Source organism: Pteronotus mesoamericanus, unplaced genomic scaffold (genome assembly GCF_021234165.1).
Source record: "Pteronotus mesoamericanus isolate MK-2021 breed Mesoamerican mustached bat unplaced genomic scaffold, CSHL_Meso_final scaffold_137, whole genome shotgun sequence".
NCBI lineage: Eukaryota > Metazoa > Chordata > Mammalia > Chiroptera > Mormoopidae > Pteronotus > Pteronotus mesoamericanus.
The window spans coordinates 6,133,134-6,145,340 of record NW_026555306.1 but is presented as its reverse complement, the minus strand read 5'-3'; the positions used below and the strand labels follow the sequence as shown (position 1 = coordinate 6,145,340).

Genomic DNA, 12,207 nt, shown 5'->3' with positions numbered 1-12,207 from the left:
GCCTCAGAGGGAAGGTGGCAGGTAAATCCAGGCACCCAGAGTTAAGTGAGTTGATGATTGTGTGCAGAGCATAAAGCCTGATGCATACAAAATTCTTAAACACATGTGAGTATGTATTTTTCCTAACTGACTTATCAGCTAGCAGAAATAACCAGCCCTGGGGTTTTTTTTGTTTTGTTTTGTTTTTAAATTATGGTCCTGATAGCTGGGACCATTTTTTAAAAAGGTTTTATTTCTTTATTTTTAGAGAGAGGAGAAGGAACGGAAAAAGAAAAGGAGAGAAACATCGTTTAGCTGATCTTCTCATATGTGCAGTCAATGGGGACCGAACCCACAACCCAGGCACGTGCCCTGACCAGGAACTGAACCAGCAACCTTTCACTTTGCATGATGATGCTCCCACTGGCTGAGCCACACCGGTCAGGGGCCAGCCCTGGATTTTAACCTTTTGGATAGATTTTTGCTATTTTAATAAGTCCACAAGACTATCACAACCAGAGGATGGATTTAACTTGTTTAAATGCTATAAAGTCTACCTCTGACTGTGAATGAGTCTATCTGAAGGGTTACCACACTTGTTTTTTGTTTTTGTTTTTGTTTTGGCAACAGGGAACTTTTGAGAAAACATGCAGACAGAGCAACCCTACCCTCCAGAGATGGTGCTTCAGCAGGTGCGGAGCAGGGTCTGTGGATGCACTTTTTTAACAAGCACCTCAGGTGCTTCTGAGTGAGATGCAGGATCATTTGGAGAAATGCCGGCTAAATGAACAGTAGCTACTACACGGAGAACACGTAAACACACCCCCAATAACAACTCCCGCTTATTTATTCAGCTCGTCCTCGAGTGACGCCCTGCGCTGGAAACATGGGTGTGAGTCAGATCCATTCTGATTCATACTTTGTATCACCCTCACAGGAACTCATCGATGTGGTAATTAGCATTTCCTTTTCTTTTTTTTTTTTTAAAGCTCTAATTGGAGAGTAAAACTGTGATAAAGTAAAAAACTGATCAAATATATGGCTTCCTGGGTTAATTCAAGCAGAACACCATTGCCACCACCTCTCAGGTCAAGAAACAGAAGGCGGCAAGTCCAGAAGCGCCCACACATACCATCCTGATAGCAAGCCCTCCCACCCGCTGGAACAGCACGCTTTCCCGGCTTTTAGGGTGATCACCTCCTCGCCCCTCTTCCAAGTTTTATCACGCAAAGGTTTGTCCCTAGAGCCTATAGTTGAATCCTGCCAATTAAAAAATTATATCTATGTCCTTTTTTTAACTTTTGAAAATTAATTTGAGAGAGAGAGCGAGGAAGGAAGAGACAGAAACATCGATTTGCTGTCCCACTTATTTATGCACTTATTGGTTGCGTCTTGTATGCGCCTGCCTGGGGGTCGAACCCACAGCCTTTTGGTGTACAGGATGACGCTCTAACCAACTCAGCCACCCGGCCAGGAAAACAGTGACTAATTTTTAAAAATACCATGGTGAACGCATGGATTTAAGACAGATTTGGTGGGTTTAAAGCAACTGCGATTATTATCCTTGTTGAAGCTCAAATTGTTCCTTTTGGGGCCAGCAGAAGCCAGTCCAGGTTGACTCCCAAGTGCTTTTTAAAAAGATTTTATTTATTTATTTTTAGAGAGAGGGGAATTGAAGGAGAAACAGAGGGAGAGAAACATTGATACGAGAGAGATACATTGATCGGCTGCCTCTCATCAGCGCCCTGACCAAGAACTGAACCTGCAACCCAGGCATGTGCCCTGACCGGGAATTGAACCAGCAATCTTTTGGTTTGCAAGATGACACTCAACCCACTGAGCCACACCAGCCAGGGCTGGGTTTTGTTTGTTTATTTGTTTGTTTTGTTTTTAACTTAACTTCCTCCCTGTGACATTTATATCTGGACTCTTAACATGTTGAGAATCCTGAGAGGGTAGACACAGGTGATGACAGAATATTCTGTCTTTAACCACATACTTTATCCTTCATTATATACACAATGGTCTCAGAAGCACAATGTGAATACAATCACTGCCAATATAATTACTGTATGATAATAATTTTTTGCCTACTTTTCCATTCTTTCTATTTAAAAAAATAGTGGTACTGCACATAACAGCATCTAGCTGTTATCTTTCTTACTCCTTTTTAGCCTTCACTTGGTCTCAGAACTATAAGTAAACTGTATGCTCTTGGCTACCGTGCTGGTGCCTGTCCAGTGATTCTGACCGCGTGAACCCGGCTCTCCAGGGTGGTGGTTCTCGGAGCACCGGGAGGGCTTGTTAAAACAGCTGGCTGGGCCCCAGCCCTGGAATTTCTCGCTCACTTGAGCTTGGCTGGGGCCATGACACTGTTGGTGTTGGGGCCACACTTTGAGAACTGATAGTTTTTCACATTCCTCCACGCTGACCGCCTATTCGTATCCTTTATACTTGAAAGTAAGTCCTGCTTGGTAAGAAATCCATTTGCTTTCTTTGAGCAGCTTAAATATATCCCTCCACTTTCTTCCAGCATAAAGTCTGTTGTCAAAAAAATACTGCCCTGGCTAGGTGGCTTTTTTGTTTGGAGAGCCATCCCATATATCAAAAGGTTGATGGTTCGATTCCTGGTCAGAATACATACCTAGGCTGCAGCTTCTATCTCTGGTCAGGGCACCTACTGGAGGCAACCAATCAATGTATCTCTCACATTGACATTTCTCTCCCTCCCTCCCTTCCTCTCTCTCTAAAATCAATAAAACATATCCTCAGGTGAGATATTTAAATTAAAAAAATATATCTGATGATAATCTAATTTTCTTTTCCTTATATATCACTTACTCATTGTTTCCTGAATGGCTAAAGGATACTTTTTCTTCTCTTACATGTCCAGTAGTTTTCCTAGAATCTGTCTCGGTATCAGTTTTTACAAGTCAGGCACAGTGTACTCTTCTAATATGTAGCTTCTAATATGTCAAACTTTTGTTTCGCTATGTATGATTTTTGGTTATTTGTTCCTTTGCCTTTCCTATCTGGGGACTCCTATTATCTATATGTTGGATCTTCTTTGCCTGCCTTCAATATTTGCTATTTTCTTGTGAATTCCTTTTTGTGTCTTTTTAAGTTTCGATTTCTTAAAAGGCTCTCCATTTCACTAACAGCCAGGGTCATGGGTTGGGTTAAGTCACATCATTCAATATATGGTTGTAGAGTCCTATACTCCTTCCATTAGAGCATGTATTGGCTCGATCATTTTATTCATAATGAACACTCAGGAGTGTTTTAGGTACTGGGGCTATAACAGTGAACAAAACTCAGACAGAGGTCCTGCTCTTAAGGTGCTTACACTCTGTTGGGGAAACAGACAATAGACAAACAGGTAAATACATAATATAATGCCAGGTAGTGGTAAGTGACACAAAGGAAATTAAAGCAGAGAGAGGGAAATTATGGGAAATTATGGAAGGGAGAGTGGCTGTTTCACACAGGGTTGTCAGGGATGTTTTGAGGGAGTGAGGCACGTGACAGCCTGTAAGAAGAGCTTTCTAGAAGGAGGGAACAATACCAGCAAAGGCCCTGAGGTAGGAATAACCGTGGCACCATCAAGGAACAGTAAGGAGGCTGGTATGGTTGAAGCAGAGTGGACTAAGGGGAAAAGGGTTAGAGATAAGGTCTGAGTTAGCCAGGGACCAGTGTGCAGGGCACTGTAGGTGACTGGGAGTTCAGTCCAAGTGCGAGCTGTATCGTCCTGTGGACTCCTCAAGGGTTCTTCCTCTTTGAGCACCCAGCAGTGTCAGGGCATGGCTCATGGGAGGCCTCAAAATCTGTCTTTAAAAATTAATGAGCCCTGGCTGGTGTGGATCAGCGGATTGAGCGCCAGCCAGCAAACCCAAAGGTTATAGGTTTGATTCCCAGTCAGGGCACATATCTGGGTTGCAGGCCAGGTCCCTAGTTGGGGGCATGGGAGAGGCAACCAATAGATGTATCTCTTGCACATTGATGTTTCTCTCCCTTTCTTTCTCCCTCCCCTCCTCCCTTTCTAAAAATAAGTTAAATCTAAAAAAAAAAAAAAAAAAAAAAATTAATGAAATAATGGAAACATAGGTCTCTCTTTGGAAATCCCAGCCCTCTGCTGTCTGGCAAACTCTTAGCTTCTTACAAGACCTCCTTGGGCATCACCTCCATCAGGAAGTCTTTCCTGATAGCCCCCAGCCTCCAGGCTAGGTCAGTGTCCCGTCTAAGGTCTCACAGTCTCTTGTGCTTCCTCTGTGCTCATCAGAATTTCTGTACTGAGGTGGTCTGTCTCCTCCATGACACTAGGATGCCCTTGAGCACAGAGACCTGAAATGCTCCATCTCCAGGTCCCCACATCAGCCAGAATAAGACCTGGGCCTCTAGAAGCCTCAGAAAATATTTTATAAATAAATAGACAAATGAAAATATGCTTTTCTCTGTCTGCCTAGCTCCTCCTTATGCTTGAGAACCCCAGCCAGGCCTCGGCTGGGAAGCTCAGAAGGTTAGAGCACCATCCCAGTAGGCCAAGGTTGCAGATTCAGTCCCTGGTCAGGGCACATACAAGAAGCAACCAATGAATGCATTAGAAAAATAAAAAAAAAACAACACAGTCAAATGTCCTTTCTTCCAAATTCCTAATGCCTTCTTGTGACTGTTGCAGAGACCTGTCTCTCTCTCTCACTCGCTCTCTTACTCTACCTCCCTCCCTCCGGCTCAGAATACATCTCTTGTCACACATGACACCCTAAAATGTGACACTATAGTTCCATGTCTCTTTCCCCGAGAACTCTGAGGACAGAGACCCCACATAGTTCATCTCTGGATTCAGCCCTCAAGAAGCCTCCTAAATACAAGTGAATGGAGGCATCAATACCTCCCCCTTCCTTGAGAACTTCTATTCAGCCTTCAAAACCCAACTCAAACATTCCCTTTTCCAATGTCTGTTGAGTGAGAGGACTGGAGGCCCGGTCCCAGGAGGGGGTGCCGGGCTGGCGGGGCGACCGGAGGCGGAGGCGCGTGCGCGCTCACCTGCAGGAGCAGCTTGCGGTAGCGGTCGTTGAGCAGCTCCGCGTTGCTCTGCTCCTCCTCCAGCTCCTCCTCCACCTGCCCCAGGCGCCCCTCCAGCTGACGCTTCTCCTCCAGAATGGCTGCCCTAGGAGAACATGCCCACGGGGCGGGTGAGATGGCAGGACGGCCAGAGGAGGGCCCCGTGCCCCGCATTTCCGTGGGCCACTCACTTGCTAAGGCTGCCGTTGGCCACCTCATCCGCCATCTCGTCCCGTTCCTGCTGGGCCTGCCGGCGGGCGCGGTCCGAAGCGGCCAGTTCCTGCGGTGGATGGAGGGGGTGGTCAGCAGAGCCCGGCAGGGGCGGGGGACGGCTGCTGGGCACCAGCCTCCCTGCCTCTCACACTCAAGTGTCTCGGCCTTCTTTCCCCCACCGCACGTGAACATGCCGTTCCTGGGTGACTTTGGTGTGAACCTCAGTCTACAGACCGAAGTCTCCTAAATCGAAGGCTCACTGGGCTCCTGAGCCCTGTCCACCCCTGGCGCCGCGCCCCCAGGCCCCTCCCCCTCAGCACCTCCTCCGCGAGCTCCAGCATCACCTGTCAAACCTGCTCCCCCTGGCGGTTGCCCCAGTCACGGTGGCCAGACCCCCAGGCCTCTCCTCACTCCTCTGACCCCTGACGACCCACAGCCATGCGCCTCCCGCCCCTTCACTCCGCCTGCCTTGCCCTCCCTCCGTGTCCCCCCAGCCCGGACTCGGGGCTCACCCTCTCTCCGCCGCCTTCCTGCTCCCCTGCCTCCAGCTCCCTCACTGGGGGCCACCGTCTGCCAGGCCCCCGGGCAGACCCCGGGTCTCCTGCTCAGAAGTCTCCCAGGGCTCCCCAAGGCCGCCGGGCCTGGCGGAGGCGCCCCCCGCCCCCCGGGGCTCAGCCCACTTTCACCCCCACTTTCCACCCGGTGCCCCGCCCCTCCTTGCTTCACCTCTTGCAGCCGCAGCACCTCCGCCTCCAGGCCTTTAAGACGCTTGTCACTCTCCCGGTTCTGGGCGAAGATCTCCTCCCGGGAGTTGCGCGATTCCTCCACCTCGCGCCACAGCTCCTTCATCTGGGCCTGGGCAGAAGCAGCGAGGGTGCGGGTCAGCCGGGTCCTGACTCACGGGGAGCACCCCCGCCCCGCCCTCGCGGCAGCCCTCGGGGCGCTCCAGGGCTCCCCGGCCCCAGCCCTGCAGACCTGGACTTCCCCTCCCGCCCCCAGCGGCTTGCGGCGCGACCTTAAACCAGCCCTCCCCGTCTCTGGGTCGCAGCTGCCGCCTCTTTCAAAAAGCAGTCCCTTAAAATGAACGCAAGCCGAAAACGGTGACATTTGGACTGTGCAGACATCATCGTGATGGTACACCCTCGCTGATGTTTGCCTTGGGCCGGGCCCCGTTTCATACACAAACTGGTTCCTTTAATCCTCCCAAGGCCCGTTGAGGGGGGATCTGTTTTCTTCCCCAGCTGGCCGGTGGAGGTTTTCGAATGGCTTAAAACAGGAAAACTGAAGCACAGACCACCATTTAAAAGCCCACTCCGTATCTTTACAACAGAATAGTGCATAGCGATTAAAACCCTATACTGAGGACAGCAGCGGGCTTGAGAATAGTAGGACAATCGTCAGTGTTTCAACAGCTCGTGCTTGGTCATAACCGCCTTTCAGGGTTAGGGGGTTTCTCTCGGGGAGGACAGAGCGGCCGTTTTGACTTTCTGGGAGGGGCCTTGCTAGGCCCGTGCCGCCCAGTGGAAACACACTGCGAGGCCGGTGCTGTGGACATAGTCTAGGAGCCACGTGAGAAAGGGGAAAAGAAAGAGGGGAAATGAGTTTCAACACTAATTTAGCCTAAGATAGCCAAAATGTTATTTCCATGGATAATAACCCAAAAATTATTGAGATATTTTTACCTTTTTTTTTTTTTGTACTAAGCCTTCATAATCCAGTGTGCAGTTAGGATTTTGGACCCCCCCCCCCCACGTTATACATGCCCAATAGCCACCCTGGGCTGGTGCCCACTGTATTGGACAGCCCGGTTCTATACTTTTTTCCTTTTTTTAAAGACTTGGCTTTTTAGAGCAGTTTTAGGTTTACAGCAATATTGGGCAGAAGGCATAGAGGCTTCCCATACACCTCCTCCCTCCCTAGGCACGGGCTCCCTCATCACCAATATCCCCCCTCATCCCCGGGGCCGGATAAAAATATTAAAAGAACCAAGTGAGCCTTTGGGCTTGACTGTTCAGAAGGATGGCGACTCCTCTGGGTGCCGCTGGCGGGGTGGAGCGGGAGAGGCCAGCGGGTCTCCCGGATTGGCGGTGGGGCCGCCCATCCCCGAGCTCCGGCCCCGCCCCGGACGGGCTAAGCCCCGCCCCTCACCTGCATCTTGCGCAGCTGCTTCACCGCCTCCTCCTTGCCCTGCCCCGCCGCCGAGATCTGGGCCTTCAGCTCCTCCAGGTCGGCCTCCAGCTTCTTGCGCGCGGCCACCGCCAGAGCGCGCTGCTTGCGTTCCTCGTCCCGCTCCACCTCTGCATCCCGCAGCTGACGTTGGGGGGTGGGGGCGGCAGGGGCGAGCTCAGGGCACAGGAGGCCCAGGCTCCCACTACATGCCAATGACAACGACGCCCACCCTCCGGCCCCGGCCCCGGCCAGCGGCCGGGTTCCTTCTGCCCCTGCCTCTCCCCGCCCCCGGCCCCCCCTCCACTCCCGCCCATTCCAGCAGGGCTCCAGAAGAGTCTCCGTATCAGAGCGCGCATTACCCTTCCCCTGCTCATGGCCCTCCTGGGGCTCCCCAGTGCCCCAACGTCGTGGGCCTTCACTCATGGCTGGACCAGGAAGGATAAAAACACCCAGAGAGCCCCAGGCTGGGTCACGCGTGCCATTTCTCCTTCCAGTCCTCCCAGCTCCAGTCTCCCCTGCTCCCGCCTGCGGCCCACGTGGCCCGGAGGGGTCCCTGTGACTCTCAGAGCTGACCCGCCCCTGCCAGCCCCGCACCCGGCCTTGGCCGTCCAAAGGACTGAAGAGGAATGAAGGAAAGTGCAGAGAGGGAGCGGGCGGAAGGGTAAGTGAATGAAGGAGTGGGACTGCGGGTCAAGGGGGGTGGCCAAGCTGGTCAGCGCGCATGTGATGAGTGCGTGGGAACGTTGGGGGTGCGGCGGGATAGGGTTAGGCTGCGGGAGGGGCTGGGGAGCGACAGGCTGGTGGGCTAGCAGCCTGGTCTTCAGTTAGAAACACTAGGAGCAAGCAGATGGATGGGCGAGGCTTCGACCTGCTTGCTGCCTGCAAACCCGCGCCAGCTGGACGGCGCGGCGCGCCGCCGCCTCCCGCTGGGCCTGCCTGCCGGTACCTGCTTGGCCAGCTGCCGCCGCCGCTCCTCGCCAGCCTCGTCTCGGCCCTGCAGGTCACGCTCGTGCTGTGCTTTGAGAGCCTGCACGGTCACCTCCAAGCGCAGCTTGGCGTCTTCGGCTGCCGTCAACTCGTCCTCCAGCTCTGTCACCTGCGTTCGCAGGTCACTGGCCGCCTGCTCTGCCACCCGGCGGGCTCGCTCCAGCTCATGTACCTGGTGCGGAAGGAGAGTGAGCCGCGGGAAGCAGGGTCCCTGGGGAGGGGGGAGCCCAGGATCCTGATCTGTCCTGGGAGAGAGGGAGAAGACCCCCAGTGGATGTGCCCATCCTGTTTCATTCGTTCATTCATTCATTCATTCAACGTTTCCTCGCATCTACTTCCTCTGTCTCATTCTGAGTCATTGTGAAACGTTTTGTTTAGAACCGAAGCGTGGCAGTTCTATTATGAGAAGCTCCTGAGAGTCCAGTTCAAGTCTGTTAGGTCAGCTGACTCTCAGGCGCCGCGCACTACTTTGGACTGTGAGCCTGCTTCACTGGGACTATATCCTCGGGAATCCTGTGCGGAACCGGGGGAAGGTATGACTCCACACGGGTCAGGGTTGGTTTCTGCCTGACTCCCCACTACCTCCTTCTATTTTTTTCAGTCTGGGGGTTCCCAGACTTTTCAGGGAGGTGTACATTACTTACAAACCCCATACACCCTGTGAAACAGGTCTGCGCTTATGAATTCCCAGAGACCCCTGCCCCCACACCTCTGTTACCGGTCGCCTCCTCAGAGACGCGTCCCTTGACGTGTCGGGGCCTCCCTGCTGCCCACGCCCCTGGCACTGAGCCCCTCTTCGACACAGCCCTGGTCACAGGGCCACTTAACACGGGCTTGACTGTCTTTTGGAGCAACACCCGCCTCCCACACGGCACTGTGGTTCCACAGGGCGGGGACCGTGTCTGCAGAGGACCCTGCTCTGTGACTGGGGATCTCCCCTCCCATTCGGCACCTGCCAATCAACTTTCCTTGAAGGAATGACTTTGTCCCATCAATATCCTAGTCCCCCCAAAAAGGTCTTTGGACTCAGGACAAATAACTTGAAAGTTTTCCCAAAGGAGAGGCCTTAGGAGTTTGAGTATGAGCTGGATTTTTGGCTCCAGTGTCCCTGGGGGTGCAGGCCAAAGGTATTTTTCAAGTTTGGGGGTCCTTTCCAGGCCTGCTGAAAAGCTCCACTGCACCAACGCCAAAGCCCAGAGGCTCAACTGAACACGTGTCTGTCGGTGGCTGCCGTCACAGCCAGGGGGGCCTCAGCCCCGGGCCCCTCACAGCTGGTGCGCCCGGGGATATACCGATGGGGTGAGTGAAGGAAGGACGAAGTGGGGGGTGGCCCTTTTAGGCTGGGACACTGGCTGGGTGAGGGGCCTGGGAACAGGCCTGGGGCACCCCTCACGGGCCCTGGAGGGATGTGTGAGCCCGGGAGGACAGAGGCCTGGAGGGTAGGCCTGTGTGGGCTTAGGGGTGACGCGGCGGGGTCTCCTCACACTGTGTGCGTGTGTGCGCGCACGCACATGTTCATGTTTGGGGAGTGGTTCTCAGCCTGTGTGTTGCGGTACATTTTATGTTTTCTGTCTCTGAGAATCACACACGCATGTGACATGATTCTCATGCTCTATGAGTACATGTGAACATGTGTGTTTAGTGGAAGAGTCTCCTCATACTCCATGTATATACATGGGAGCATGTATGTTTGCTCAGCAGCTCTCGTGCTTTGTGTGTAAACATGTGTGTTCAGTGGAAGATTCTCCTCCTGGTCTATGTGTATGTGCACACGTGTGTTTGGTCCACAGCTCTGCTCCTGTTCTGTGCTTGTGCATGAACACATAACTTGATGACTGGGTCTCTTCATGTTCTGCATGCGAAAGCATGCTTGTGTGCATGCAGTTGTCACATGGGTGTCTCGGGCAAAGGGGACCCCTGCTCACACTCTTGCCGACGTCATCCTTGCTGCTCAGCAGCGCCTCCATCTCCGCCCGCAGGGCCCGGTTCTGCCGCTCCAGCTCCTCACGCGCTTCCTGCTCCTCCTCCAGCGCCCGTGCCAGCGACAGGGCCCGGGCCTCCCGCTCTCGGCCCTCGGCCTCGGCCCGCTCGCGTTCCTCCACTGCCCGCAGCACAGCGGCCTTCTCCTCTGCCAGGAGCTGCCAGGGGGAGGGAGATGGGGGGGAACAGATTAGCTGAAAGGAGTGTACAAGGGGGTGGGGAAGAGGGAGCAGCCAGGGACAAGGACAGACAGACAGACAGAGGCAGGGACATGAGAGGGAGGGAGAGGGATCCAAGTCGAAACCAAGTTCCAAACCAGCTCAGCTGTTGGGCACCTCACTCAAGATTCCGAACAGAGGAAAGGGTGTATCCTCCTCTTGGGGTAGTGGTAGGAAAAACATATAGTTACATTTTAAAAATGCACTTCAGCCCTGGCTGGTATGACTCAGTGGACTGAGCATGGGCCTGCAGACCAAAAGGTTGCCGGTTCGATTCCCAGTCAGGGCACATGCCTGAGTGGTGGGGCCAGGTCCCCAGTTGGGGGCATGAGAAAGGTAACCAATCGCTGTTTCTCTCCCTCTCTTTCTCCCTCCTTTCCTCCTCCTCTAAAAATAAATACGTAAAATCTTTAAAAAAATAAAAATGTACTTCAACCTTTCCTGTCTTTCTAAGACACGGTCATTGAAAACACTAAAATTTATAATACAAGCAAAGAAAGGAAGAGAGCGGGACTCAGTCAAGGGAAAAACCAGTCCATGAAAACATACCCACAGATCGCCTCGATACTATCGCAGAAGGACTATGATACGTTTCAGGGTAAGATGGACACAGTGGATGAACAGACAGGATTATTTCAGGAGGGATTAGAAACTGTAAAGCAGAGCCAAAAGAACTGAAAAATATGACAACTTGACTCAGAAAGTCACTGGATGAAACTGAGGGCGGGCTGGACACAGACAAGTTAGTACAACTGAAACCAGGTCAATAGAAATTCTCTGAACGGAATGAAGAGAGCAGGGAATTAACAGAGCTTTCATAACCCATGAGACAGCACCAGGCAGTCAGACATAGATGTGTTTGAAGCCCCAGAAGAACTGGAAGAAAACCCAATGGATCTATTAAAAAAAACCTGCTGGCACTAATGAGTGAGCTTAACTAAGTTGTAGGAAACAATATCAATATACAAAAGTGGATTGTATTTCTATTCCCTAGCAGCCAGAAATTGAAAGAGAAACAATACCATTTAAAATAGCATCAAAAATATGAGATGCTTAGATATAAATCTGACAAAAGGTGTGAAAGATATACACTGGAAACCAGAAAACATTCCTGAGATGAGTTAAAGGAGATCTAAATAAATGGTTCATGTTCCTGGGCTGGAAAACTCAGTATTATTAAGATGTCAGTTCTTCCCAAACTGAACTATAGATTCTACGCATTCTCAAATCAGGAGGATTTCTGTGGTGTAGAAATTGACAAACTGATTCTAAACTATATGCACCAAGGCAAAAGACCAACAAGAGGCCAAACAACTTCAAAAAAGAGAAAAATTAGAGAACTAACATTACCTGTTTTCCAATATCTATGCAAAAGCAAGGGAGTGGAGCCTTTTCAACACTTAGTGTTCGAACAATTGGATATCCACACACATTAAAAAATTTGCTTGGACATTTTTAAATATTAGGGTGTATTAACATGTGTATGCCTTTTAGCAGGTAAGTATTTAGTTCTGGTTTGGAGAATTTATTGTTCGTGTTCATACAAGGAAAAGCTGGATCAATAGTGTCACTGGTGTGTTTTGTATTTTCATGACATGCA

General features: G+C 51.6%; 1 protein-coding gene across 3 annotated transcripts in view; it reads right to left on the bottom strand.

Annotated features, from left to right (window-relative positions):
* MYH14 (myosin heavy chain 14) overlaps nucleotides 1-12,207 on the bottom strand; it is an 80,436-nt gene that overhangs the window by 4,870 nt on the left and 63,359 nt on the right. For all 3 annotated transcript variants that reach the window (XM_054588752.1, XM_054588751.1, XM_054588753.1), the window contains 6 exons: nucleotides 10,335-10,547; nucleotides 8,369-8,581; nucleotides 7,402-7,563; nucleotides 5,980-6,108; nucleotides 5,232-5,320; nucleotides 5,023-5,146 (listed from right to left, as the gene is read on the bottom strand). In XM_054588752.1, the coding sequence (XP_054444727.1) occupies nucleotides 5,023-5,146; nucleotides 5,232-5,320; nucleotides 5,980-6,108; nucleotides 7,402-7,563; nucleotides 8,369-8,581; nucleotides 10,335-10,547 (930 nt within the window). The remainder of the gene's footprint in view (nucleotides 1-5,022; nucleotides 5,147-5,231; nucleotides 5,321-5,979; nucleotides 6,109-7,401; nucleotides 7,564-8,368; nucleotides 8,582-10,334; nucleotides 10,548-12,207) is intronic.